The 26,595-nt window shown below is 54.4% G+C and overlaps 8 protein-coding genes across 8 annotated transcripts; 5 read left to right on the forward strand and 3 right to left on the reverse strand.

The window, feature by feature from the left end:
* Window positions 1-855: 855 nt before the first annotated feature.
* On the forward strand, window positions 856-1,735 carry M406DRAFT_340051 (uncharacterized protein; the record flags this gene model as incomplete). Its single annotated transcript, XM_040921518.1, has 2 exons — window positions 856-1,495; window positions 1,623-1,735. 2 exons carry the CDS (start codon window positions 856-858, stop codon window positions 1,733-1,735), a joined length of 753 nt encoding a protein of 250 aa, XP_040775411.1.
* A 390-nt stretch (window positions 1,736-2,125) lies between these two features.
* On the reverse strand, window positions 2,126-4,279 carry M406DRAFT_277956 (uncharacterized protein). The gene is made up of 3 exons (XM_040918334.1): window positions 3,808-4,279; window positions 3,024-3,684; window positions 2,126-2,990 (listed from the first exon to the last, which is right to left on the reverse strand). Exons 2-3 carry the CDS (start codon window positions 3,554-3,556, stop codon window positions 2,522-2,524), a joined length of 1,002 nt encoding a protein of 333 aa, XP_040775412.1. The 5' UTR covers window positions 3,557-3,684; window positions 3,808-4,279; the 3' UTR covers window positions 2,126-2,521.
* Window positions 4,280-5,883: 1,604 nt separating this feature from the next.
* Window positions 5,884-8,279, forward strand: M406DRAFT_340053 (putative tRNA dihydrouridine synthase; the record flags this gene model as incomplete). Its single annotated transcript, XM_040921519.1, has 3 exons — window positions 5,884-6,113; window positions 6,186-8,084; window positions 8,192-8,279. The coding sequence occupies 3 exons, from the start codon at window positions 5,884-5,886 to the stop codon at window positions 8,277-8,279; spliced, it is 2,217 nt and encodes a 738-aa protein (XP_040775413.1).
* Window positions 8,280-8,757: 478 nt separating this feature from the next.
* M406DRAFT_259378 (P-loop containing nucleoside triphosphate hydrolase protein) lies at window positions 8,758-10,983 on the reverse strand (the record flags this gene model as incomplete). The annotated part of the gene is made up of 2 exons (XM_040917290.1): window positions 8,758-10,068; window positions 10,282-10,983. The coding sequence occupies 2 exons, from the start codon at window positions 10,981-10,983 to the stop codon at window positions 8,758-8,760; spliced, it is 2,013 nt and encodes a 670-aa protein (XP_040775414.1).
* A 2,385-nt stretch (window positions 10,984-13,368) lies between these two features.
* On the forward strand, window positions 13,369-15,466 carry M406DRAFT_91507 (uncharacterized protein; the record flags this gene model as incomplete). The annotated part of the gene is made up of 3 exons (XM_040926204.1): window positions 13,369-14,336; window positions 14,460-14,601; window positions 14,717-15,466. Exons 1-3 carry the CDS (start codon window positions 13,402-13,404, stop codon window positions 15,464-15,466), a joined length of 1,827 nt encoding a protein of 608 aa, XP_040775415.1. The 5' UTR covers window positions 13,369-13,401.
* Window positions 15,467-18,476: 3,010 nt separating this feature from the next.
* Window positions 18,477-20,082, reverse strand: M406DRAFT_62374 (uncharacterized protein; the record flags this gene model as incomplete). Its single annotated transcript, XM_040924775.1, has 3 exons — window positions 18,477-18,529; window positions 18,629-19,435; window positions 19,497-20,082. The coding sequence occupies 3 exons, from the start codon at window positions 20,080-20,082 to the stop codon at window positions 18,477-18,479; spliced, it is 1,446 nt and encodes a 481-aa protein (XP_040775416.1).
* Window positions 20,083-21,335: 1,253 nt separating this feature from the next.
* On the forward strand, window positions 21,336-23,284 carry M406DRAFT_221735 (uncharacterized protein; the record flags this gene model as incomplete). The annotated part of the gene is made up of 4 exons (XM_040915602.1): window positions 21,336-21,461; window positions 21,533-21,656; window positions 21,727-21,737; window positions 22,766-23,284. Coding segments are annotated over 4 exons (780 nt in total), but the record flags the coding sequence as incomplete, so codon positions are not given.
* Window positions 23,285-24,863: 1,579 nt separating this feature from the next.
* CK2A (casein kinase 2 alpha subunit) lies at window positions 24,864-26,421 on the forward strand (the record flags this gene model as incomplete). Its single annotated transcript, XM_040926413.1, has 6 exons — window positions 24,864-24,936; window positions 25,029-25,070; window positions 25,193-25,371; window positions 25,509-25,703; window positions 25,763-26,182; window positions 26,238-26,421. The coding sequence occupies 6 exons, from the start codon at window positions 24,864-24,866 to the stop codon at window positions 26,343-26,345; spliced, it is 1,017 nt and encodes a 338-aa protein (XP_040775418.1). The 3' UTR covers window positions 26,346-26,421.
* Window positions 26,422-26,595: the final 174 nt, after the last annotated feature.

Below are 26,595 nucleotides of genomic sequence, written 5' to 3' on the forward strand. Positions count from 1 at the left end.
GGTGTTCAAAATCCGAAGAATTATCGTTGGATTGATTATATGAGACGTCAAATGCGCGCCGCAGACACCGAAAAGCCTCCGGCGATACAAAGCACGAAAACAGGACGGAAGGCTTCATGGTTTGTTCAGAGGGGTGACGGATGGTAATAATACACCAGAGTGGCCGAGCCTCTCACCATCTTGTAAGCAAACCCTCAAAAGCCGACGTTTGTCAGTAGAATGGCAGGAGGGGAAAAAAGAACTGGGTGGCGGCCCAAACTCGGGATTTGAATTTCAGTGGCAGTGAGTTAGCAAGCGGCATCTGGTCTCTTTTAGTGTAGCAGCACAGACTTCTTTTGCAGCTTATTTCCGTCTACGTCACGGTTTTGGTTCGGTCCTTGTCGGGGGTACCAGGAGGATTTCTGCAGGTCGCGAGAAGTGGCATGACATCTTCACTCCGCCGCGCAAACTCCTTTTCAACAAAACAATACCGCATGATTCGGGATACCATAATAAAGTTCATCCCTTATTTAGAGTCAGTCGCCTTCTCAACCTCGACGATCATCCTGCGAATGTCAGTCCATCCCACTCCTGCACACCATCAGACGATCATATCGATGCGCTCGATTGGCAGTAATTGGTGAAGGCAATCATTAATCATAACCAAATTTGTAGAACGTAGCACGGCTCTACTTCTTCGGCTACAACCACTACTACTCCTCTACGCACACACATCATAAAGTCGGGATCAGGTTAGAAGAACCACACAGGCGACACAGTCTTCAACAACACCCGAACCGATCAAACAACCACCTCTCTCTGTCTTTCTATCCCCTCTCCCGAAGAAAGAGCAAAGGACCAAAAGAACCGCCCATCATGAAGGTCATCAGCAAAGAAGAAGAACAAGCCCACTACAGCCAAGTCCTTAAGGGCGGCGCAATAGGCGGCTCCATCGGCCTCGGCGCCGGCCTCGCAGGTGTCGTCCTCGCCTCCCGCCGCTACGCCGCCTTCCGCAGCCTAACCGTCCCCTTCCGGACCTTCCTCGTCTCCTCGGCCGCGACCTTTGGTGCCATCACCACCGCCGAGCGCTACTCGGTCGCCTTCCAGAGGGCCAAGGACCCCATGAACTTCTACAAGGATGAGACCCAGCGCGCCCTCGAGGCCGCCCGCCACAGCGAGGCCAGCGAGACGAAGCGCTTCATGGAGTGGGGGCGCGAGAACCGCTGCACCATCGTCACCGTCTCGTGGATCGCCGCCATGGGCCTCGCCCTCACCATCGTCGGGCGGAATCGCTACCTCAGCACCGCCCAGAAGCTCGTACAGGCCCGTGTCTATGCGCAGGGCCTCACGCTGGCCGTGCTCATCGCTACCGCCGCCTTCGAGACCAGCGATGCACGGAGCGGCAAGGGCCGCTGGGAGACTGTGCTTGTCGTGGACCCTGACGATCCCAAGCACGAGCACCTGATCGAGAAGAAGGTCCACAAGGAGGAGTACGAGGGACAGGATCTCTGGAAAGGTAAGGACTGATTTTGAATTCAAACTTGTCCCCAGAAAAAAAAAAAAAAAAAAAAAAAGAAACCCTCCAGAATATCAACGAAATGTGAACAATTGGCTAACCCTCTTTGTTTTGTCACAAATTATAGACATGGTCGCCGCTGAAGAGCGCCGCCTCAAGAAGCAAAAGCAAGAGCATACTGCTACTCAGCCAAAGGAGAGCAAGCCCGCCGAGGCTACTGCCGCCGAAACCTCGAACTAGATGGCTGAGTGGATGGAGTCAATATATATATTCCATGCATGACTGAGGCGTCATTTGAATTTCTTGGTCTCTCACCCTGTTTTCTTCTCTGCACCAGCAAACGGCATATAGAACGTGGCATTGGGTTTGGTTCCAGAACAAAATAAAAAAGAGAGGGGGAGAAATAAAGTCTGGAGCGGCCTTTTTATCTTTCTTCTTCTTCCTGCGTTAGGCGTCAGGATTGGCGGCTTTTTGTCTTTGCACGTGGCAAGCGTATATCCAGTTCTTAGGGAGACGGCGGCGGTGTTTAATCTATAGGCTGCACTGGAGAGGAAAATGAAGGGATTTGGATCATTTTATCACGAAATAAAAGACTAGAGAAGCATATGAAAAAGAAGAGGGAGATTTTATGATGATACAGTGCTAGATAGATCATACGTTCATAATAAAATTCTCTTCTAAGCCAGAGGAAACCCGTGCCCTTTATATTCAACCCCCCTTTCCCTTTCTCTCGCCTTTCTCTTGACCTCCGCTGCCCTAGTTTTCACATCAACGCCGTCTAGCGCCGTACTATACAGTCGTACACAACATATATATAAAACAAGATATCTCCGGACCGTAGTAACACGTTAACATGGTACAAAGCAAGGGAGCGGGTATCAACAGCAATATGCGCTCAGCATCGCTTGTCACAGTCCATCAAGTCGTTATGGTTAGTCCTCCTTCTCTATATCTCTCTCCCTCTCTCCTTCCATCCTTTCTTTTCTCCATCCATACTACCAGCCTTCAGGCGAAGAAACCACCCCCTTAGACGTCGATTTGGAAATGGCTGATCTGCGAGTAGTAGGCGTGCACTGCCATCTCCAACACCCAGACGTCGCCAAAGACCTCGCCACCGTCAAAGCCGCCTATGGTCAGCAGGCGGCTGTCGTGCAGGACGGTGCCGTGATAGCCCCTCCCGCTCGGCGGGATGCCGTAGGCCTTGCGCTTGTCCCAGGTCATCTGGACCAGGTTGAGAAGCAGGACGTCGTTGGAGTATTCGCTGCCGTCGTGACCGCCAATGACAAAGAGATAAGACCCAACAATGGTCGCCGTATGGGACAGCCGCCGGAATGTCCCGGACACGGGCGCCGCCTTCCAGACGTGGGTTTCAATGTCGTAGACCCACACGTCGTTGAAGCACTCGCCGCCGTCGGAGCCGCCAAAGATGATGAGCTTCCCGTCGACAATGTTAGCCGTATGGTACCCCCTCGCCTTGGGCCGCAGATCTTTACCGCTCCCGATGCCGGCCGTCGTGGTACCGCCAGACGCAGCAGCGGTCCTGCTGGGGGACGGTGTTGGGTTGCCCTCAGTCGGGCTGGAGATGAGCTTCCAGCTCATTTTGGTCAGGTCGCTCACATCCAGCCGCCAGACGTCGTTCAGCGCCCGCACCCCATCCCCACCGCCAAAAACGTAGATGCCGTTCTTGTAAAGACACGCCGTGTGGGCTCTCCTCTTAGAAGGGACGCGGTCGCCGACAATACGCGGCCGGGTCCAGCGGAAATTGACCGTGTCCAGCACGTAGACGTCATTGTAGTAGGCAGGCCCGTCGCCGCCACCAAAGATGACCAGCTTCTTGCCGACCGCCGTGCATGTCATGGCGCGCAGGGGCACGGGGATCTCGCCAGACACGTAGGGCCGTGACCAGTGAAAGGCGTCGGCGTCGAGGACATACAGGTCGTTGAAGCAGGACCGGCTGTCACAGCCGCCAAACACATAGACGTTAGAGCCGATGATGGTGGAGGTGTGGGCACGAAGCGAGGGGTGACCCTGGCCCGACACGAGCGCCCGCGACCAGTACATGCCTGATGATGGCGCAGGAGCCACGTCAGGTCCGGAATTGGGAGAGGCGAGCGGCGGGAAGGGCGTGTAGGCGGAGGAGGCGGTGGCAGAGGAGCGCTTTGTGGATCGGCCGGCAGAGGAACGGTGTGCTGCGGCAACGGTAGTGGTATTGTTGTTGGTGGTCGTGGTGGTAGTCGTAGAGGAGGAGGATGTGCTTGTGGGCTTGGTATTACTGCTGCTGTTGCCGCTCGTGCCGTTGGCGCTGTTGCTACTCGAGATGACTGCTGGCCCACCGGGCACGGTGCCAGGTTTGCCCGCTATGGCCGAGGTCGATCGTAGTGCTGGAGGCCGGCGGCCACCGGGCCCATCCCTATCCTGCCCTGATGACGAAGCGGGCCTGTGAGAAGCGTCCGCACCCAGTTCGCCGTTCTCTCGTACGTTTGCATGCCTGGCGCTCACGGGCGGAGCGCCCTTGGGGGAACTCGTCTGCGAGGAGGAAGAATGAGGAGGAGGGTTATTATTGTTGTTGGCCACAGCCGATGCTGCCCTCTGCCTGATGGACAGGTCGGATGTGGAGGGTTTTCGTCTCGAAGTCGAGCTCCTGGATGCGAGGCGACCGGGGGTGTGACTTCGTGGTACGGGAGGTATCGACTCGGTAGCAATGTCTCTGGAGAACGAGACGGCTGCTGCAGACGTAGGGTCTGTAGGCGAAGGTATGGAGATCTTCTGAGAGCGGATCGTCTTGGTAGTCAGTGGTGAGGCGTCCCTATCGATGAAATCTCTGGTCTTGGCTGTCTGGTCAGCCATGGTGGATCAGGACAGGCCTAGACTTCATTAAGCACCGGGGCGAAGGGTTGCTGCAGAAGGTCCTATCGCCAGGAGTAGGGAGCTGTCGGCAGAGAGAATGAAAGGAGGAGAAGGGGATGACGGTTGTGCTGGCGCTGATGGTAGTAGAGGTGGCGAGGAAAGGGCGGATGCGGAAAGAGGAGGAGGAGGAGCAGGAGGAGAAGGGGCCCCAGGGCGTGCCAGCTTGCGCGGGAGTGATAGAGAAAGAGAGAGTTGAGTTGCATGAAGTCGAAGCAGGGCAGGGTTGAGAAGGGAACGCGCAGTTGGATTGCACCTCACACTCGCTCACTTCAAACTAGGCCTTCTACACTGGTCAGCAGGATGGGCCCTGGGCATGGGCCGACCCCTGATAGCCGGGCCCAGGAACGCCCAATGCGTTTTCCCTGGATCTACAGTAGCTCGGCATACTTTGGGTAGCAGTACAGTAGTACTATGGCAGTAATGGTATACCCGTAGCACGCAAAGGTCCCACGTAACATCCATACTATGTAAGTGCATGCTACCGTAGTAGTACCATAGTAGGAAGCGTCAGAACCTTACCTCGACCTCTCTTTTCGTCCCTATTCCACCAAAGACAACTTCTGAAAAAGAAAGAAGAAAAAAAAAGTAGCCATCTTCTCCCCAAGGAAACTCCCACTGCGACACTCTTTGTTAGAGGTGCTTCCAAGAGCTACCTTACCGTAGGAGAGGCAATAGAGACAAGACAGACACCCAATCCTGGGAAATTATTTGATTGGAGAATGAATTACAGTTTCCTAGCTCGTGGTCCAACTTTGCAGCCAAGGAGATGTTGAAGGGACCGAGCGCTCATGTATGACCAGAAATATACATGGCGAGGCAGATCACGCACATCTTCCTCTTTCTCTCCTTCTCTGTCAGATCTTGAAGGGAACCCCTCCGCCCCGTCCTCTCCCCTCTCTGACGCCATGTCGCTCAAGATCGTTGGTCAACTTGGATTGACATGCAGATCATCAATCCGATGGTCCCCATCAGCCTCGCTCGCAAGCCTAGCGTGCTACAATAGCGTACTACTGTTTGACACTATGGTATCTGGAGATCCACAGCTGCAGGCCCTGATCCCTCTCCTCTAGCGCCCTCTCTCGGCTTCAGCAGTCGGGACAGCAGGACAACCCTGGGCCCCACAGCGGCTGCGGGGTGGTCTTCTGCAGCAGTCAACATGCAGATGCGCCCCCAGCTGCTGCAGGAGAAGGAACGGTACCACAGTACTGTACACACTAAATTATGGCACTACAGTAGGTAGGTACCTCCAATCGTACAGGGGGGCAGGCATCTCAAAAACTTCATCCAGCGAAATTCTGTTCCACACTGGCTCAGAATAGAGAGATTTTGACAAAGCTCAACGGACCAGAACAGCAGAGGAAAAAGAAAAGAAGAAACAAACGGAACACTCGTGACAGAGCAGAAGCTGCAAGACCAGCTTAACCTTACGATACTATTTCTTCCAGAATCCTTTCAGCTACCCACACATCACTCAGCTCAGTATGGAAAAGACCAACGGTGATCAGCACAGCCACAAGCGCCACCTTGACGATGAGAGCAATTCTGAATCCAAGAGGGTGAAGACGGACACCCAGGATGGTGAGCAGAGTGGCCCAATCAATACAGACAAACCTCAGGCGACTGAGCCCAAGGTAACTTCCGAACTCAACGGCGAGGATGGTGATGCGACGGCGAATGCCCTGCCCAAGGGCACAGCCCCCGTCAAGCAAGAGTGAGTTGGTTTCCAGATTCGGGCAGGAAGCTGATATGCGACCCAAAAAACCTTGCTGACTCGGGCCTAAAGGTATCTGATCAAGGCTGCCAACCGTGTGGTGGAGGGAGACGGCGAGGTCGACGATGATGCTGCAGAGGCCAAGACGACCGACCCTCGAGATCGTGGTCGGGATACTGGCAACGAGAGAGGCAGCAAGAAGCAAAAGAAGCAGCGTGGAGTCAACGAGAAGCGTGACTTTGGCCGCTCCCAAGACGTCAAGGGCCTATGTCACTCGCGTGCCTTCACCAACGAGAACTCTCCCCGCGAGTGCAAGTTCGACCAGGATGGCCGCCGCTGTAATCTTCATCACAACCTGCGCGAGTACCTTGCAGAGGGCCGGCGGCCTGACCTTGAGGTGCTTGACGGGAAGTGCCCACTTTTTGAGGTGTCTGGAGACTGCCCGATGGGGTGGAAGTGTCTGTTTGTCAGGTCCCACTCGACAGAGCTAACACATCCAGATGGCCCAAAGGAGCTGGTATTGATCAAGGATGCTGAGCGCAAGAAGGCGACCATGGGCGAGGAGGACGGTTTTCCTGGTGTCGTCAACAACGTGCCGACCCAGAGAAAAATCGAGCTGTCCAGAAAGAGATACGACTTCTCAAAATCGCAGGCGTATGTGGATTGGCTGGAGAAGGATACCGGCCTCATGCGCAAAGTCTTCAACACCAAGCAGGAGGACGGAGGAGGGAAAACACAAGACCAAAAGGTCCAAGAATATCGTGCCGAGTTTATTGAGCCACCTTTCAAGCCATCGGAAAAGCGACGGGTCTACTTTGGCCGTGAGACCCCAGTACTCGCACCACTCACCACCCAGGGCAATCTGCCCTTCCGCCGGCTGTGTGTCGAGCTCGGGGCGGGGCTGACGTACTCGGAGATGGCGGTTGGCCTGCACACCCTGCAAGGGCAAAAGCACGAATGGGCACTGCTGAAGGCCCACGAGTCTGAAGCCAGACCCCCACGGTTCGAAAACCCCAGCGCCGCGCCCCCTGGCTATGACAACGCGCGAGACCTCAAGTTTGCCGCACAGATCGCCGCCAACCAGCCATGGGTTGCCCTCAAGACCACGCAGGCCCTCGCCGAGTCTCTCCCCCACCTCCGGCTCGTCGACCTCAACTGCGGCTGCCCCATCGACATGGTCTTCAAACAGGGCGCGGGCTCGGCACTCCTCGACGCGCCCGCCAAGCTGGAGCGCATGATTCGCGGCATGAACGCCGTCTCGGGCGAGGTGCCCATCACATGCAAGCTGCGACTGGGTGTCAAGGACGGCAAGCCGACGGCACAAAAGACCATCGAGCGGCTCGCATTTGGTGAATCTGACGCCAGCAGTGCGCTCGGCGCCCCCGGCTGCGCGGCCATCACCCTGCACGGCCGGTCCCGCCAGCAGCGCTACCGCTCTGCTGCGGACTGGAACTACATTGCCAACTGCGCGGCCATGATCCAGCAGTACAAGGAGGAGAAGGCCGCGCGCACAGATACCGTCCGTGAGCCCGACGCCAGCACGTTAGCAAACGGCGAGAAGATGTTCTTCATCGGCAACGGCGACTGCTATTCGCACGTGGACTACTTCGACCACGTCGACAACGCCCGTGTGGACACGGTCATGATCGCCCGCGGCGCGCTGATCAAGCCCTGGATCTTTGAGGAGATCGAGAAGGGCCAGTACCTGGACAAGTCGGCCAGCGAGCGCCTGTCGTATGTGGAAAAGTTTGCCCGCTACGGCATCGAGTGCTGGGGCAGCGATGAGATGGGCATCGGTGCGACGCGCAAGTTCCTGCTCGAGTACCTCAGCTTCACCCACCGTTATGTCCCCATCGGCGTGCTCGAGCACCTCCCGCCCAAAATCAACGACCGTCCGCCTGCGTACCGGGGGCGAGATGACCTCGAAACCCTCCTTGCAAGTAACAACTACAAAGACTGGATCAAGATCAGGTAAGCAAAACAGATGAAAGTTCACATCAGATGAAAGAGAATGTTGTAGATTCAAGAGCGAAAGAGGAAAAATGAGGACGAACGGCTGACTTTTGTTGTGATAACAGCGAGATGTTCCTGGGTCCCGCGCCGGGCGGCTTCAAGTTCGAGCCCAAGCACAAGTCGAATGCATACGAGGTTGAGGCTGAGGGTTAAATTCCGCAGCCCGATGGGCACAAGTGAGTGGTGGGATGCATACAGTACGAGAGTGTTTCCTCCGACACAGACAGAACAGAACATCGACGGCCATATTCAACCATACAGAAACCAGCAAAACAAACACGTCGTCGCTCAGAAGACATGAAGAGACACCTTAGATACGAAGACGCCCAGGTACTGAATAGAGTTGGTATTGGCTCTCGGAGAGCCGACTTGGAAACATAGGTAGGACCACGAAATGTATAAGAACAGTTGGGCAAGAAATCGCAACCGTCACCTACTCCATAGACGAAAATACGCGAATTCTTACATCAACTTAAGTCTTCCCTTGGGAGTTCATGACAATTCATTTGTTCCGACTCCTGTTCGCTATCCAAATATGATCCTGCGTTACCAAGCATGCCTTTTGTGTATAAATCGTGGGCATTACCACCATCACCACCAGTTTGGGACAGATGTCATCCTTCAGCGCCTTTCACAGGGTATCAAACCCCCAGCCCATGTCAGGTGGTCCACGCCTCTCCTCGTCACTATCCCTGCCCGCTCCAGCCCCCTCCCCATATTCATCTTCCTCGTCTTCCTCCTCCTCATCATCATAACCCCTCCTCTTCAGCAGAAACTCCTTGAAACCCCTGCTCATCTTGACGACCTGGCGCAAGTGCTTCTCTGCAATGTGAATCTCCTCAACACCTTCCTCCGCCGCGTCGGTCTCGGCAAGCGCCACAGCCGTCTGCAGCGCATTGCGGATCTCCCTACCATTCAACTTCAGCTCGCTAACCTCCCCGCCGCCGCCGCCACCACCACGCCTGGAGACATAGTCCCGCGCGCCACGAGAGACAACAACCTTGCCGGCATTGTCCCGCTCGAGGCGATCAAAGTTGTTGGTCCAAATCCGGTCCCGGTCCTCGTTTGTCAGGCGCCTGTAGTGCAGCGCGACGTGGATGCGGCTGGTAAAGGCCGGGTCGAAGGACTCGATGCGGTTGGTGGTGAGGAAGAGCACGCCGCGGTAGTACTCGAGGGCGCGCAGGAAGACGCTGACGAGGGCGTTGCGGCGCAGGTCGCGGGTACGGCGGCGCTCGAGGTAGACGTCGGCCTCGTCCAGCAGCACCAGCGCGCCGTAGCGCTCGCCCAGGGCGAGGAAGTAGCCCAGGCTGCGCTCCACGTTCGGGTGGGCCAGGTCGCCGCTGGTGATGGCCAGCAGGGGCCGGTGGGTAAGCTCAGCGACGCACTCGGCCGTGCAGGTCTTGCCCACGCCGGGGCTGCCGTGGAGGAGGAAGATGCGGCCCTCACCTTTGCCTCGGACAAAATCGCGAGGCCAGGGCGACACCGTGCCGTCGGCGGCGGCGAACTTGCCGATCAGGGCCTTGACGGTGAGCTTGACGCCTGGGTCCAGCACCAGGTTCCCAAAGGCCTCGGTGTCGCACTTCACCTCGGCCAGGCGGTCGACGCGGACATGGCCCCAGCGGCGGTCCGCCAGGAGCAGGGCTGGGATGTCGGGCGAGCAGACGAGAAAGTACAGGTCGTTTCGTGGCGGCTCGTGCTTGCGCGGGTCGCGCCCTTCAAAGTCTGCGAACGGGCCCGGCGTCCTTGCACGGCTGGGATCCTGTTGGCGGGTGCATGCGTCGCAGGTGCACTGGGGAGCGAACTGCGGCAGAATAATCTTGGGCTGGCCTGCGGGCATCATCAGACCTGGGTTGGGAAATAGACCTGGTTGCATGCGTTGATCAGGCGCTTGGTGGGCGAAGCGATCATAGCCCTCGGCGTCGACGATGACACGGCCGGCCAGCTAACGAAGTAAAATGACTTGTCAGCAGGGATGTATAACACAGAGATAAGAGAACGGCCCGTGTAGAAGCGAGAATTTCAGTCTTTCTCTCGCAAGGGCGTAGTTTGAGACAAAGGGTTTGGCTGCCGTTATGAGGTGGAAAACTTTATGTCGTTGCCAGACCAGTGGGCATATGCCCTAGAGGAAAATGAAATGAAGAAAAGGAATACTTACGTGACCTCCTCGTCGACCGTCCCTATCTACCAGTCGCCCGTCATATTCCTTATAAGACGGCCGCTTGACCAGCTCCCAGTACATCTTACCCATCTTAATCTGTCTCTGGGCCATGGTAAGACCACCTTGCTGGTCCAAATCCTCTGGGAAAAAGGCAGCAGGCACACCCGCCAGAGTGTGCAGGGCCTGCTCGCCGGGGAAAGGAGAGATTTCAAAGGTGCTGGAGGTGCGCTGCATGCGCTCTTGACGATACCGAATGTTCCAGCAGTCAATCTTGTATTCTTTGACTTTGCCGTTGTCGGCACGGTGTTTGGCGCTGACGTTGCCGATGACAAACGCCGTCCAGACGTCGTGGATCTTGCGATACACCACCTCGCCCGGCTTGAATGCCAACCAGAGCCATTCAAAGGTCGCGACGGGCGGGCTCCTCTTGTGGCGGGCCTCCTCCTCGCGGATCTGGTTGCCGTAGGCCTTGTCCAGGTATTCGAGAAGGACGTCGATGTGTTTGGCTGTGGTGGCCGCATATTCATCGTCATGACAGGCGGGCTGCGCACTGCGATAGCGAGACAAGGCCGAGCGGTAGCGGATGAGCGGGCAGTAAGGTGCCCTGATGGTGACGGTGTCGCCGAAGAAGTTTGTGCCTAGGTAGGAGCCGACGACGGCATTGAAGGCAGCGATCAAGTGCTTGGATTTAACAACCATGCTGTCAGGGGCGACAGAGTTAGCATTACTATACTATATGTGTCTCATGATGATGAATAATAATTATTAGAGATTTTGAAATGGGGACATACTGGTCTCTGCCAACTTGCTTGATGTAGCTGAAGGCTTTTTCATTCTCGTCGAGGCTGTCCTCACCGGAGCTGTCCTCGTCACTGTCACTTTCAATGCTTGCGCTGTCCAGACTAGAGGCACGCCCTTTTGTCCCGACGGTGTTGCCACGCTTCTTGATAGTCTCAACCGTAGTAATGATCTCAAGGATGGGCATCGGAGTGGTACTCTCAGCCGTCTGATTCTGAGAGGCGTCTTCCACATGATAAAGAGGTTTGTCACTCTCCCGAGCTGGAGGAGCTCAGAGCTGAAGCATCAGTATTTATTGCATCACTACAATGTTCAAAGGCATTGTGATTGATTAGGTGAACTTACACTCGATGATCTTGCCATTGACACCTTTGTACTGCAGGACATATCGAATGTCTGGCACCTGGATACTGAATTTATCCTGCTTTTTCTCAATGGGGCGAGAGTCCAGGACAACCATATCTCTGATTGTAGCCTCAGCTTGGCCAACGTCTTCGAAGCTCGTGACCGAGTTACTTCTATCTCCGAAGTGACTAGGTGCAACACATGGCTGATCTTGGTGTGCTTCGACGTTGGTGTCAGACATGGTGGTGGAGTTGATATATGGATCAAGGTTCACATTCAAGACTCAGAAGAAGAAGCGATTAAACAATCAATGAATGCCTTAATTAGCAGAGGAACAGAAAAGCAGCATCTGGCCTACAATTTATTCAAAGAAACAAAATTTTGGCTCACCATAGCTTGCGAGCCTCATCATGACCATAATCATGTGCACCAAGGATGAGGAGAATGTCAGATCAGTGGTACATCGCCCTCATACCCCGCCACGTCTGCCTGTTGGCAGTGCATGGTAAAGTGCAACGTCCAAAACTAGGCATTCAATCAGAGACTAGGTGACCGACGCCAAGAGACTAAAATGAACCAGGTCATTGGCAACGTGAGGTGGCTTATACTGGACCTATACATTTCAGCTCTCAACAGATGCTGACTGCATGCAGCAACGATCCACAAGTCGGTTTCTGGAACTGCATCAACACGGTCTTACGCTGCTGCGCTGGCTGCGGTGGGGTTGTTATCAGTGTGTAGAGGTGTATCTTAGTTTCTCAAGTAGCTTTCCTGATTGTGGAACGCATGTCATGACTGCATGACTGGAGATCGGTATGTATGGTAGGTCTTCAGTGCTCTCAGCCGCAAGCCCCATTGATCATCGATCGGCCTTAAGAGGGAAGAGAGAGAAAGAGAAAGACAGAGCCGACGAGTCGTTAGGAGGTGTGTGACATATAGAGAACTGCTGAGGCTGATCAAGAACCTTTTGTAAATGATACATATCATTACAATTACGTATTGCCATCATACATAGTACATGCATGGAGCCACCTCGAGGCCGTATGTGCTGAAGAGGGGAAGAAGAACAAAGGAAGAAAATCATTATTAAACTGAAGCCGTACCCCAGCCTCGGCTTCTCAGAGCCGGATAAGGTCGAAATTAGTCAGTGATTGGAAGCTTGCTTGGACGCTAGTGCCTGGCTCCCGAGCTATAGTAGTACACAGTAGTACTGTGGCAGGGGCTACACCTTTTTTCTTCTTTCTTTTTTGTTTACTTTCTATACAGGATGTAGCTGCTATCTATATTCTACTAAGGTAGTATAGCGATAAGATGAATCACTGGTCTACCACAAAAGAATTGAATTAACCGTGGTTGTTGGTGTTAACGATGATGACGATGATGATGACGACGAGTAGTCCTCTGTGCAAAGCCGTTGACCCTAGCGGTTGCGCCTTCCAATGCCTACCCAATACAATATCGCACTAAACCTTAAATTGTTTATCGCCTGGCCGGACTCCAGAAGCTCAATTTCCCCAGGGCTCTTGGATCTACACAATGTTTCCCTCCCATCTCCCAAATAATCCCTGACCGCCATGTCTACCTGCCGCAATGGGCATAACCCCGAAGCTCGCCCCATCTGAAAGAAGCAAAGGAACAGCCACCGTCGAACGTTCCGTGCGGTACCCCTGGCTTATGTTGCATGGTGCCTCTCCGATCATACTCTGCCAAGGACTAGCTCCACGTTCGTTAAACCGATAAGAGCAGGAGAACGTGCTTGGTCTGGTTGATAACATGCAATAAATTACACCATCGTCATGGACGCCATGAACCCCCCCGGGGGGGGTTGGAAGGCAAGTGAATACGAAGACGAGGAGGGAGGGTCCAGATGGGGTATATAAAGAGAGGAGCGAGCTCGCTCCTCGTCGGACTGATTGATCATGATGCTGGATCCAGGCCAAGGGACCAACAACCTGAGAGATCACGTCCTTCATCATGTCTCAGACTCTTGGACTTCGTCTTTCTCTTGTTGCTGCTGCAGCAGTCAGTGTCCTGCCCCTCGCACGGGCAGCGACCTACTCGCTCTACAATGCTGCTCCCAAGGGATGGTCCCTCGTGGACAGCCTGGCTCAGGACAGCGTGCAGACCTTCTCCATTGCCCTTACCATGCAGAACATTGACCAGCTCGAGTCGCAGCTGCTCGACGTGTCCACGCCGGGCAGTGCCTCGTACGGTCAGCACTGGGACGAGGACACGGTCAACTCGTACTTTGCTCCCTCGGACGATGCCGTCTCTTCGGTCACCACCTGGCTCGAGAGCAATGGCATCACCGGCTACAGTGTCGACGGCGCCTTTGTCGACTTTGTAGCTACTGTCGACGCCGCTAACACGCTCCTGAACGCCTCCTACCAGCAGTTCACCAACGGCGCCACAACCAAGCTTCGGACCCTCTCCTACAGCCTTCCCGACAGCGTCGAGGACCACATTGCGCTCATCGACCCGGGCCTGTACATTGGAGGCTCGAGAGCCTTCTTCCCCACCCCGTCACCGTCCCGGACCATGCCCCAGGTGTCTGTGCCCAAGCGCCTGGCGACCCGCACCACCATTGATGCGGCGTGCCAGACCTCCATTACCCCAGCCTGTCTGAAGGAGCTGTACAATGTCGGAAATTACACCCCCTCTGTCAAGTCCGGGAGCAAAGTCGGCTTCGGCAGTTTCCTGGGCGAGTCGGCCCTGTACGCTGACCTCTTCGACTTTGAGGAGTTCTTCGACATCCCCACCCAGAACTTCTCCGTCGTTCTCATCGCCAATGCAACCAACGACCAGGACCCCGAGACTGCCGAGTACGGCGAGGCCAACCTGGATGTTCAAAACATTGTCGGGATTGCCCACCCCTTGCCCGTGGTTGAGTTCATCACTGGTGGCTCACCGTAAGTCACAAGTCCCAGCGGCACACAGTGGAGGGTTTGGCATCGCTGACCCTGGCTGAGCTGAATCCATTTTTTTTTTCTTCCTCCCCTGCTTTCTTGTGTCATGCTGATCCATGGGTACAGGCCATTTGTTCCGAACATCGACCAGCCCACCCTTGCTGATAACGAGAACGAGCCGTACGTTCCATACTACCGATACCTGCTGTCCCAGCCCAGCGAGTCGCTGCCCCAGGTCATTTCCAACTCGTACGGAGACGAGGAAGATGTAAGTTTCACACAGACCTAATCTTGGGCACTGCAACCCTCTTTTGGCTCTTTTTGGCCTATCTTTCTTGGCAATATAACCTCTCCCTACTAACACTTCGTCTTTTCCCCCACAGTCTGTTCCTTACGACTACGCAGTTCTCACCTGTAACCTGATAGGCCAGCTCGGTCTGCGGGGCATTACCGTGCTTGAGTCGTCGGGTGATCTTGGCGTGGGTGCGGGCTGTCTTGCCCCTGACTACAAGACAGTCGAGTTCAACGCCATCTTCCCCGCGACCTGCCCCTACTTGACCTCTGTGGGCGGCACCGTCAATGTGACTCCCGAGGTTGCCTGGGACGGCAGCTCAGGCGGCTTCAGCAAGTACTTTGCCCGCCCCTCGTACCAGGACGCCGCCGTCTCCGAGTACCTCGACAACGAGGTTTCGGCGTCCACCATCGCTTATTATGGCCCGTACACCAACTTCTCTGGTCGTGGTTTCCCTGACGTCTCCGCCCACTCCGTCACCCCGGATTACGAGGTCATCTACGACGGTACACCCTCCCCCAGCGGTGGCACTAGCGCGGCCGCCCCTGTCTGGGCCGCTATCGTGGGTCTGCTGAACGATGCCCGCCTCCGCGCCGGCAAGTCTACCCTGGGCTGGCTGAACCCCCTGATCTATGCCCACGGTCCAGAGGTTCTGACCGACATTACCGGGGGCTACTCGGTTGGCTGCAACGGGCTGAACACTCAGTCCGGGTCCGCCGAGCCCAACGGGTCCGGCATCGTCCTGGGCGCCCGGTGGAATGCCACCGAGGGCTGGGATCCTGTTACGGGCTATGGCACGCCCAACTTCCAGAAGCTGAAGAGCCTGGTTCTGGGATACTAAGGGTCGAGGAGAAAAGACCGCAGCACGTGGTAGCTACATTAATTGAACCGCTACTGGCTCGAAAAGTATAGCTATTATTATAATGTAATTGCAAACCGTATGGTCAAGATAAATATTGTTGCGTACAAATGCGATTAAAAATGTTCACGTGAATTGTCTCTTCAAACAGTAGGAAATCATTCTCAACATGCGCAGAATTGCTCGCGCATTACAACGCAGCATCATCTTCGCAGGAGCCAAGACGAGCGGACACAATCCGACAAAATCAAATTCATGTCAAACCACCGATGAGTCTTGTAAAAGCATGCCGTGCCTTCGAGATTGAATGTACGCCGCCCCCACCTCCCTCGGCACCCCCCACCAACCCCCTGGGGTGGGACGACGGATTGACTGTTTCGCTTGGGACGGTGAAGTCCGTGGACGTACTTTTTCGGCCAACCCGGCTTGATGATAGCGTCTCTGGTCTTAGTTGCTTTCCTCCGAGACTTTCTGATTCAAAAACTATGGGTATTATTTGAGACATATGCTGATCATGTGGTTCTTCCCTAGGTACTTTTGATGGATGTCAATGAAGAGGGCCTGGCCGGGCAAATGGCCTGTCTACTGACTGTACATGCCATTACTATCTAACTAGGACATTAGCCAATGTAGACTTCTGTAACTCGCGAGGCCCAGATCGATCATGTTTGATTTGTAGACGGACAGACTTCTTACTACTTATTTCCATACTAGTTTTCTCTGGATCTAGTCAAGTCTAGTTTCTCGGTATTGGAGGCATGGCGCCGCTCGTATTGTTCACCGCCTGCTGTGCCACTTGCTACTTATCGAGTCCTACAACGGCCCCGATGTGGGAGACGCAGTGACTAGGATCAACCCTCGCCTGCTTCAATTCTTGTGAGACTTGATTACGTTCAAAGCCGAAGTTGGGTGCTTGATCATGGTCGTCTCGAGGGGCATCTGTGACACTAGTAATGCAGATTCTGTTCAACAAGATGCTTACAGTATATATTTTGCTACTTCATAGTCATTATGCCCAAGCACCACTCTGAACAACAAGATTTCGGTCTACGGATGAGACAAATGCATTCATATATTTCCTAAGCAAGTCGCTACTTTGGTCGAATAATATGAATTCCCAGATTCCATAGCCAAACAAAACTCCACTTCTATCTCAGCAACCATTACTGCGGATGCTTCGAAACCTTCAGCTCCTACACCACAAAGACTTGACACACAAGAAAGAGAGAAAGAGACTGCAGCTAAACTTGAGCCTACCAGCTTCTCCAGCCTCGTTCACAGTTATGTGAGAAATGCTTGACGATGCGGCACAGTCGAAAAGACGACAACAGACGCGGGGTTTGGATCATGATAGGCGTTATGATGAGGGCCGCGATAGATATGTATGGCCAGGATTAACACTGACCGCAACAGGATACATAGGACAGCTTTTATGGACGAGTTGACCCAACGAGACCGGGCCTATGTATTGGACATGCATGCAACCGTCATTCACTCATAGCCACCTAGTTGTCAATTTGCACAAGCGAACTATAATCCTGACCTACATTCGAAATACGCCTTTGCTGAAGAAATGCATTCTATGAGGACGGAGCCTTTGCCGGGTCAATTTTTGGACTAGCCTCCAGGTTTTGAGCATCGTAATCAGAATCTCGAGTAATGCAATGGTGAGATCAAACCCAGTGGCCTTCATGCGGCCAGTGCGTCAAGTCAGGTCTTCAGTTCAGAGGATACGAGCGGGAGCACATCTTTGCGAACTCTGATACTTCTGACCAGGGATCTAGCGTGTCCTGGACAGCAAGCCTTAGGATAGCAAACAGAGGAAGAGCAGCAGCAGCAGCAGAGCGAAGAGGAGCTGGTATCTCGACAGCCATCGCCCACCGGCGTCATGAAGGAAGCCGCGCCGCGGCCACCGACATCACGCTGCCGGACGGACTGACGAGAACTGCACGCGAGTAAGAATACATATCCATCTTCTGGGACATAGTTCCTGATTTGCAACTGCTTCCCAACCATGTCGTGCAAGTGGACAGACTCGGCACAGCAGCTCTGCCGGACGGAGGCCCGCGCTGCACGCCGCGATGCTGGCCACAAGTCTGGCAACGCTCGGCTCCGAGGATGAGCTTGCTCGGAAGAGTGGCGGCGCCGCCGGCGCCGGGGGGGGGGGGGGGTGGTGGGTCAGGCCTCTCATGGATGCAGGCCGAGAACGTTCGAGCGTATGAACGGGCCTTGTAGCTGGAATCTGCGGCGCTGCGCTCGCCGGTGAGGGGCAGAAGCGATGCGGCGCTGCTGGCTAGCAAGTTCCCTGACAACGTTCGAGATACTGTTCAGAAGGGACGAGGACGATTGGCTGGCGTAGTGGAGGTACCTACGGGTCGCATAACCTTAGGGCTCGGCGATCATGGAGGCGAGAACGCCTTGGAGCGCTGTGGATGGGTATGGCCATGAGATCATTTTTAACTTGCGGCTGGTCTGGGTGAGTATGGCCTTACGTCGCGGAAGCGCAATCTCATGAGCCATCCAGCCTGGAGAACAGTCCCGTGGCACCAGTTTTCCAAGGAACCCAGAGATGGTCTCATGGACGTCTTGGTCGAGATACCAGGCCTTTTAGAGGACATGGACCTTGTCAATATAGGATCCTCCCTCGTCCGGGCATCTACTGTGGGTTGACAACGTGGTCCCATTCTCATACATTGTGGGAGTCCAAGTCTGGCTGGACCTTGTGACAACTAGCTGCGGACAACATATGAGAGTAACACGTGGTAATAGCTTTAATGGCCAGCAGACAAAGCCCTGCCTTCAAGGCAATGACCATACTCAGGTGTTGGATAATAAAGATTGATGCTGTCTGTGTGTTCACCTTGGTGTCGCAGTGCTAAACCTCAGATCAGAAAGCACAAACACCAGTGTCTTGAGCAGTATCTCCCTCAAATCCCCCATTTCCTCTCAGAGCAGACGGCGCAAGAGCGCACTTGTCCAGAGAGTATAACCCTCACCTCGACTTGAGCTTTGTCCAGCCGCTCGTGCCGGATCCTCTCGCATTCTCTGGGATCGGCGGGTCATCCAGGTCTAGCCTAGCAAAGTCCTCGGCCGCCGACTCAGCCATAGTTTTAGCGGTGGAGGCTGACATGACGCTCTCAACACCATAAAGTCGTCGATCGGGCTCCCCATCCCCTGGGGGCTTCCGTCCTTCTTGCACACCATCTTCCATAGGTTCTTCTGGGGCCCAGGCCTCGTCTTCGAGCATCTCCCAGTCCAGCCCTTCCGCGTCGTTGAGCATTTTCTTCCTGAGGCGATCCGCTACCTTGACTGGATTGGGGAGCTTGAAAGTCCTGAGAAACTCATTGCCTATTGCACTACCTAAAAAGGTATGCGCCGTTCCGTGAGACCAGCGGCCCATCATGGGCTTCAAAATGCCTCCGAACTGGTCGGTAGGTAATTCTGGAGGGGCCTCCGTCTCATCAGGCGTTTGCGCTAGCCGCAACGCAGGATTGTTGGTCAGTTGATTCCCGATCAGGAGGTTGTACAAGTTGCGCCCCATGTTACAGACATCTTCGTAGGATGTTCTGTCTCCTATGGGTACACCTTGTGTGCAACAAGCCCACGCAATGTTGTAGGCTAGTAATACCACCCCCTCTATGAACAACGAATATGTCGACGGGTTTTCCCTCGCCAAAATCGACAGGGGCTTTTCGAGAAAAAGTGGTCGAGGCCGTGGCGTATGCTTCGGGTTTGGGTCCTGCGGTCCAGTCGGAGGTATGGCGACCGTCCCGGGAAAGGGTACCTCCCCATGGCGATACGAAGAGGCTAAAGAGAGAATCGTCGGCCGAGGGTAGTCGGCATGAGGCAATGCGATCTCTGCTGGCAGGCGGATAGCTAGATAGTGTGAAGCCAGCGATAATATGTGCGCAATGTGGGCAAGCGAGGTCGTGATGGCCTCTGGGGATGCGTCTGGATCCAGTCAGCACGAACAAGAGAGAACGCCAAAAGGGAAGAGAGCGTAGTGTCTTACTGATCATTGCAGGAAGCTCCAGAATCTCGATTCCACCGAGCTCGTATGTGTTGCTCTTCTTGATGCGGCGGAGGCCGTACACCCGCGCAGCCTCCATACACAAGAAACCCCTGGTGGCAGTCGTACTTTCAAATACCTTATGCCACCTGTACCTAGTCGCATGAATGGCCCTCTGAATATCCTCGACTTGCGTGTTGCGGCGTTCAGTGATGTCCTCTGAAGCCGCAGCGAGATCTGCCTTCCTGCTGGCTACCTTCTTCCTGCGCTCATCAATCTCCTTCCTCGCGGCCTCGACTTCGGTGCGCAGCTTGTCGGCCTGTGCGATGATCTGACTAGTCCTGTCTGCAGCTCGCACTTCTTCGGCCTTCGCCTTCTCGAGTTCAAAGGCTATCCCAGCACCATCATGTGATGAACTATAGGTGGCTCGAGACAGAAATTCGTTGATCTTCTCCTCGATTTCCTCATTTTCAATCAAAACCCTGGCGTGGGCAACACGCCCTTCGTACAAGCGATTTCTCGCATCGACAGCGCAGAGGAATGGAAGTTTCTGCCCATGGTGCGGTCGATGACAGATGTCGCAGTTCATCTTGCCCGGCTGAGCGCTCACGGGCCTTTGGTGGTCTTGCCCTCTCGCCGTCTCCCCTGGTAGATGTCCAAGCGGAAGATCGGGCCAGGTCAGAGCGGCCAACTAGTACACCAAGAACGTCCGTCGCTCATCCGTAAATTCGAGTTACCGTCGCAGTCGATCCTGTAAAACTGTGTGTTATGTAGATGCGAAGGCACCAGTCACCACCCCTGTCGCTATTGGCGTCGATATCGGCTCGAGCAGCAGGATTAGGTAATGAAGAACATCGGCACAAGTCGTCACTCAGAACATTCGCGCTTCAGTAACCGTGTGTCAGGCGACCATGCCGCCATGGTCAGCAGGCAAGCAGGGAGCGCCCGTGCCAACGTTGCCCGCCTCGATCCACTACTGGAGAACCCCTACCGCCCTGAAGCGCCGACACGCCGAATCTACCAGGGCAGACCCCGTCGACGTTCTTATCGTTTTCGCTATCGCACCTGCTCTCTGGGGTCTCATCTGCCTGATGAAGCCTGAACATTGAATTCCTGTCACGTCCTAAAAAATCCAAGAAAGAAGCAAATCAGACAAAGAAGTCCAATTTTGCTAATCTCCCTTCACGCGATCGGTCTAGACGTCGCCCACAACCTCGTGCCGAAGTTTCTCCTTGCCCTCTCCTCATCTCCCAAACTTGCAGTGCAAAAAACAAGCGTCAAGCCTGGCCCTCGACACGCGAAAGGCATATGGGTCTAGAAAGCTTTTATTGACAGCAAGGAGATATTGCAACTACAGGAGGCATTCCACCTATTCGACAGGAAGCGGAGCATAGTACCGCCATCCTAGAGGACGAAAAACCGAGGATAACGCCCGCTTGAAGCGAACCTGGCCGCGCAAGCTATATCACACCGACGCCGAGAACACGCGCCCACTCATCAATTGACAACAAGGGGGTCAGAATGGACGACAACAGGTCTACAACGCCACCCCTACCGCCTCCAGATTCTCCGGAAATCCTGTTGCAAGAATCCTCTCCTTCCTCCCAACCCAGATCCACGAGCCCTCGCCGAGAAGACCCAGTGGACTCAATAAAGTCCGTGGAGGTCGATGCCGAGGGGTCCAAGGTGGAGTCAGACCGTCAGAGCAGACTACCACGTCCTCTGCATAGCGTGACGCCTGAGCCGCTCCGCGTCTTTCGCAGCAGTCACCAGCTGAATGGACGAGGCCATCCAGCCAGCCTCGCCCACGCTCCTCATCTTGCGCGGGAAAGACCATCTACTCCAGGCACCCCAGGAAACCTGGCCCCGTTCGATTGGAATGATCTTGAGGTCAGATTTGACAGAGCCCTGGAAGGCGCCAACGAACATGAGGCTGAGCTGGCAGCCGACTTCGAAGCTCTCATGAAGGTACCTTGACCACAACCCCTTTTCCTCTGCATCCAGGATTCGGTAGGCTGGCTAATCACGAGACTGCTCAGTATTTCAATATCTGGGCTTCCGCCGCGTCTGCGCATGACAACCAACGTGCAGCCAAACGGCTGCAAACCCGATCCTACTTTGTGAAGCTCAAGGAGACCGATCTGGACTCGAAGAGGCAGAATTGTGAGTCCGAGATCCCCTTAATGCAAATTGGTGCCGAGTACGGCTGACATTGCGGACACACACACTTCAGACGAACAGGTCGTACAGGCATTCCAAAATGCGATGCTGTTGCTTAACCAGGCGCAGAGTTGACTTGACGTGACTAGGGCCACCATCAGGAGAGGCGCAGGTACTAGATGCTACACCGGGCTGTAAGAAGCTGCATTACCATGCAGACCGAGGATTCCACCATCCAGCGGGTTGCCGGATGTAATGATTAGTATTATTAGCGTTGCTTGAACTCAGTCCCATCCTCAAGCTGGTTGGGATCACTTGAGATTTTATGAAGAGACGCTTAAGCACATTAGTTGATGCATGATAGGTAGTCGGTACTTCTGAATCTGATCCCATGGGATGTACGTATCCTAGGGAGGATTTGTATACATTTGCTAGTTATCTACCGAGGCTCCCGAAGGACGGACCTATTTTCATAACCTGCTTTCCCACCAGTCACTTATATATGACATTGGTCCTCACTGTCGACTGGCCTATCAGCACTGGCCGTCTTTTGATTCGCCATCAAGTACGTACCCGCCCAAGGCCCCAGCGCTCGAACACTCATCCCTGCCTGCCCGTCTTAGCGGTCTCTTCTTGACCTAAACAACTGCTGTATCCATCTTCTTTCGTCCCACCTCTTCCCACCATGGACGCGACGGCGCCACCATCATCACTATTCGCCTCTATGCTAGCGGCGCGCGCCGCTTTTGACAAATGCGAACCTCCCAGTATCTGTTCGCGAGGCACTCATAAACAAGACGCGAAACGACGCAGCTGCACGCTTCATGGTAGACCGTGTGCTTCACAACGCTGCCCACAGCGGGAGACAACTTTCGTTTCTTGATGCTTCTGAACCATATCACAATTGAAGAATTCCGGCGGACGCGGCCATCAGAGCCGCGCAAGGCCCGTCACCCGCGCACACGATGCCGCAACAAGAAGGGCGCTCTGCAGGGACCGTTTGTGTCCCGCAGATCGTGGAGGTATGTAATGCAATTTTTGTTCCCTATCTGGAAACACGGCAGCCTTCAGACCCGCACACCCAAATACTAACGTCTTCCTCATGTTTGCAGGCTGATTTGTCCTCATTCCACGAGACGCACTTTGGCGACACTGCGCTGGCGGCATTCGCTAGGGACTTTCTCACCCCTCGCACTACGCCGCATGAGGTGATTCTCGGCAGCGACGGCGATAAATATGATCAGGTTGATGAAGAAGATGACGACGATGGCCTAGGTTACTATCCGGACGGGGTCAAGCGCACCCTCACAGACGAGCAAATTGCCATATTCCGACACTCTGAGCTGCAAGCTCTGCAGAAAGCGCAAGAGCAAGAGCAAGGTCAAGCCCAGCGCAGGCGCAACAGCTCGTCCCCAATACCTATGGATCTCGATGTTGAGAGTGCCGAGGACGGAGAGCTACAGGAGGATGAGTGCGTACAACGGGTGGTCCCCACCAAGAAGAAGAAAAAGAACAAGAAGAAGAAGCGCGGCAGTGGGAACAGCAACAAGAAGCAGTGGGAGCCAGACCCTGAACGTCGCAAGAGGACATGGGACGTCGTGGAGACGGGACTGGATGCCCTGGCTTATGACGATGCAGGTCAATCCGGTCCAGCATCCGAGCATGTGGCTCAACGTCGAAGGGTCACATATGCTGATGATGATGGTGATGGTGATGATGATTGATGCTTCTGTCTTAATGAGGCAAGAACACCACTGTCTGACTATACAAAGCTGAGTACTGCCAAGTTGCCCGGCGCCATCATGTGCTGTGAGTATCTCCATTGCGTTCATGACCTCCCCTCCTCATCCTGATGAAAACCTTTCGTATCGTCATCCTTAGTCGGAAGTCCAACGGGTTCTTGACCTGTGCGCATGCGGCCTGGCCGCTGTGCCTAGTCACACCACGAAGGATCATGTCGAGCAATAATCTTCTCTCTGAAATTTTTGAAACCCCCCACCCCTACCGACATCCCCTATCCATCTACTGCCAACTTGCAGGCTGACCGCCATTACAGTCCCGCCCAAATTCTGCCAGGATCGGCCAACTAACAGGTTTCGGGGGAATGGTCCATATTCAAACATATGATTACTATTTTGCAGCAGGATCGGGAACCTGGTCATACGACTACAAATGCACAACGACACCAGGCATCAAGTTTCTTTAGACGGTAGGCTTGGTAATACCGGGTGGAGTCTGCGGGCGATCTTCGCTATGCGTTATAGAAAGCCTGCTCTACTGAGAATAGGGGAGAAGCGCGTTCTCGCCAAACGAGCATATGCAGCTGATCCTTCAACCCCTCCTGTCCTGACAAAACGTACAAGCCTTTGATGACCATGCAGCGTGCTCGGTTAAACGCATGTGCTCGGGTGGTAATACCTATCGTCACATGGGATTTGAAGCCATTCCCTGCCGAAATCGCAAGCCACTTGCCGAGGGGGTGGTTCGTTGCTCATAGCAAAGCAGCATAATTTAATAGATTGTTCACGAGAGAAACATGCATTGCCCAGCCCTGTAGAGATCTTCCAGCCTCTGGTCGTATCTGACCCCTACAGTTGCAAAACTCTTCTCTCAAGCCAGAATCATTTTGTGCTAATTTGCCACAAACATAACACGGGTTACACAAATGTTGTGCCATTGATCTGAGAGCTGCACTGCATTGACTCAGCGCAGCAGAGCGAGGACTTTCCGTTGACACTTGACAGTCCTGGGTAAGTCTAGAACAATCCATCCTTTCTTCCACGCTCGTCGTCGGGACCGTAACCTGCATTGTCCCACATCACTCGCCCGTGTGTCTCGGTCATGAAGCGAAGGCTTCACTGGGTAAACATAGCCTCTTCAAGATGTGAAAGCCTCATGACACTCAAACGCAAGACCCCAGCTTTGTTTCTGCTTGCCTGCCGCTGCCCCCCCCCCCCCTCCGGTCGCTTGTGCCTGCCCGCCTGCTTACATAGTACATCCCTGTTTTCGGCGCTAGCGCGTCGAGATAACGACATCCCACCTTGATTCTGCGCCGCAGCCTTCATACTCTCGAGGTCATATCCAAGCGGTTCATCCGGACAGGAGACCACTCTTTACCCCCATCGCACCTCTTTTCATCATCGCATTCGAGAGGAACTGGAGGCGCGTCTGCTCACCTCCTCCTCCGCGCCCAACGGTCCGCCAGCAAAGATGGCACGGGTGTACGCAGATGTCAACCAGAACATGCCTCGGGCATACTGGGATTACGACAGCGTCAACATCAGTGCGTTCTCCCTATCCACTCCGGCCACCATAGCGACAGTTCGTGACCAGTTTCAAGTCGTGATAGAGCTGACATACTCTCTTTTAAAACAGGTTGGGGCTTGCTGGAGAACTACGAGGTGGTTCGCAAGATCGGTTCGTGCCACATCCTACTCCCTCCCACCCCTCCTTCCACATCACCCCCGCGCTTTCGGAATGCATGAAAGTGAAAATATACAACAGCAGACATCTAACTTAGGACTATGTACCCCCCACAGGCCGCGGAAAATACTCTGAGGTGTTCGAGGGCATCAATGTCGTCAACTACCAAAAGTGTGTCATCAAGGTGCTGAAGCCTGTCAAGAAGAAGAAGATCAAGCGTGAGATCAAGATTCTTCAGAACCTGGCTGGAGGCCCGAACATTGTGGCATTGTTGGACGTGGTCAGGGACTCGCAGGTGATTACAACTTCCTCTGGCGGCTCCGCTTTGTGTTCCGCCCTGGTTCCCCCTACGACCACGTCGAGGAGGAGAAGGGCCGGGGCAACATCCAAACCTCGGACTAGAGCTCCATTTCTAATGACGATATTCTACAGAGTAAGACGCCGTCGCTCATCTTCGAATACGTCAACAACACCGACTTTCGCAGTCTCTACCCCAAGTTCAACGACTTCGATGTCCGCTTCTACATCTCCGAGCTCCTCAAGGCGCTGGATTACTGTCACAGCAAAGGCATCATGCACAGAGATGTGAAGCCTCATAACGTTATGATCGATCATGAGAACAGAAAGGTGACCTCCCTTTTCCAGGATAATCTTCCTTCCCTAGAGGTTGCTGACTTTCTTTTCAGCTGCGCTTGATTGACTGGGGTCTGGCCGAATTCTATCACCCGGGAACCGAATACAACGTTCGCGTTGCTTCTCGGTACTTCAAGGGCCCCGAGCTGCTTGTAGACTTCCAGGAGTATGACTACAGCCTCGACATGTGGAGCCTTGGCGCCATGTTTGCCTCTATGATCTTTAGAAAGGAGCCTTTCTTCCACGGCAATTCGAACTCGGACCAGCTCGTTAAGATCGCAAAGGTGCTGGGCACAGACGAGCTCTTTGACTATCTCGACAAGTACGAGATCGAGCTCGACGCCCAGTATGATGACATCCTCGGCCGCTTCCAGAAGAAACCATGGCACAGCTTCGTCAATGCCGACAACCAGCGCTTCGTCAGCAATGAGGCGATCGACTTCCTCGACAAGCTGCTGCGCTACGACCACCAGGTATGTCCACCCACCATATCCACTTATATACATGTGATACTCACAGTTGTGACAGGAGCGGTTGACGGCCAAGGAAGCCATGGCTCACCCCTACTTTAACCCCATCCGCGATGAGGCCAACCTCCAGGCATACCTGAACGGCGCCCCTGGTGTTGTCAACTAAGCAGTCGTTGCAAGCATACAATACTTACATGGTATGAAATACCATAAGATCTGCCTAGTTAGGCCATACCCAATGACCGCCACGACTTTTGAAGATACTCGAGGACACTGTCTTCTTCTGATAGGGAATCCATGGCATGACACTCTCCCAAGCTTCTGCACGACAGCGGTGGCCAGACATGGGTGAAGGGATAAGATTTCAGAAGGTCGGTGTGGCGAGTGCGAGGGAAAAGAGGCGACCCGAGGGTATC

Source organism: Cryphonectria parasitica (genome assembly GCF_011745365.1).
Source record: "Cryphonectria parasitica EP155 unplaced genomic scaffold M406scaffold_5, whole genome shotgun sequence".
In the NCBI taxonomy this organism is placed as follows: Eukaryota; Fungi; Ascomycota; class Sordariomycetes; order Diaporthales; family Cryphonectriaceae; genus Cryphonectria; species Cryphonectria parasitica.

Coding starts and splice junctions, on each gene's coding strand:
- M406DRAFT_277956 (XM_040918334.1), bottom strand. CDS start 3,556: ATGTACTGGTCGCGGGCGCTCGTGTCGGGCCAGGGTCACCCCTCGCTT. Junction 2,991..3,023: donor CCCAGCAGGACCGCTGCTGC/GTCTGGCGGTAC, acceptor CGGCATCGGGAG/CGGTAAAGATCTGCGGCCCA.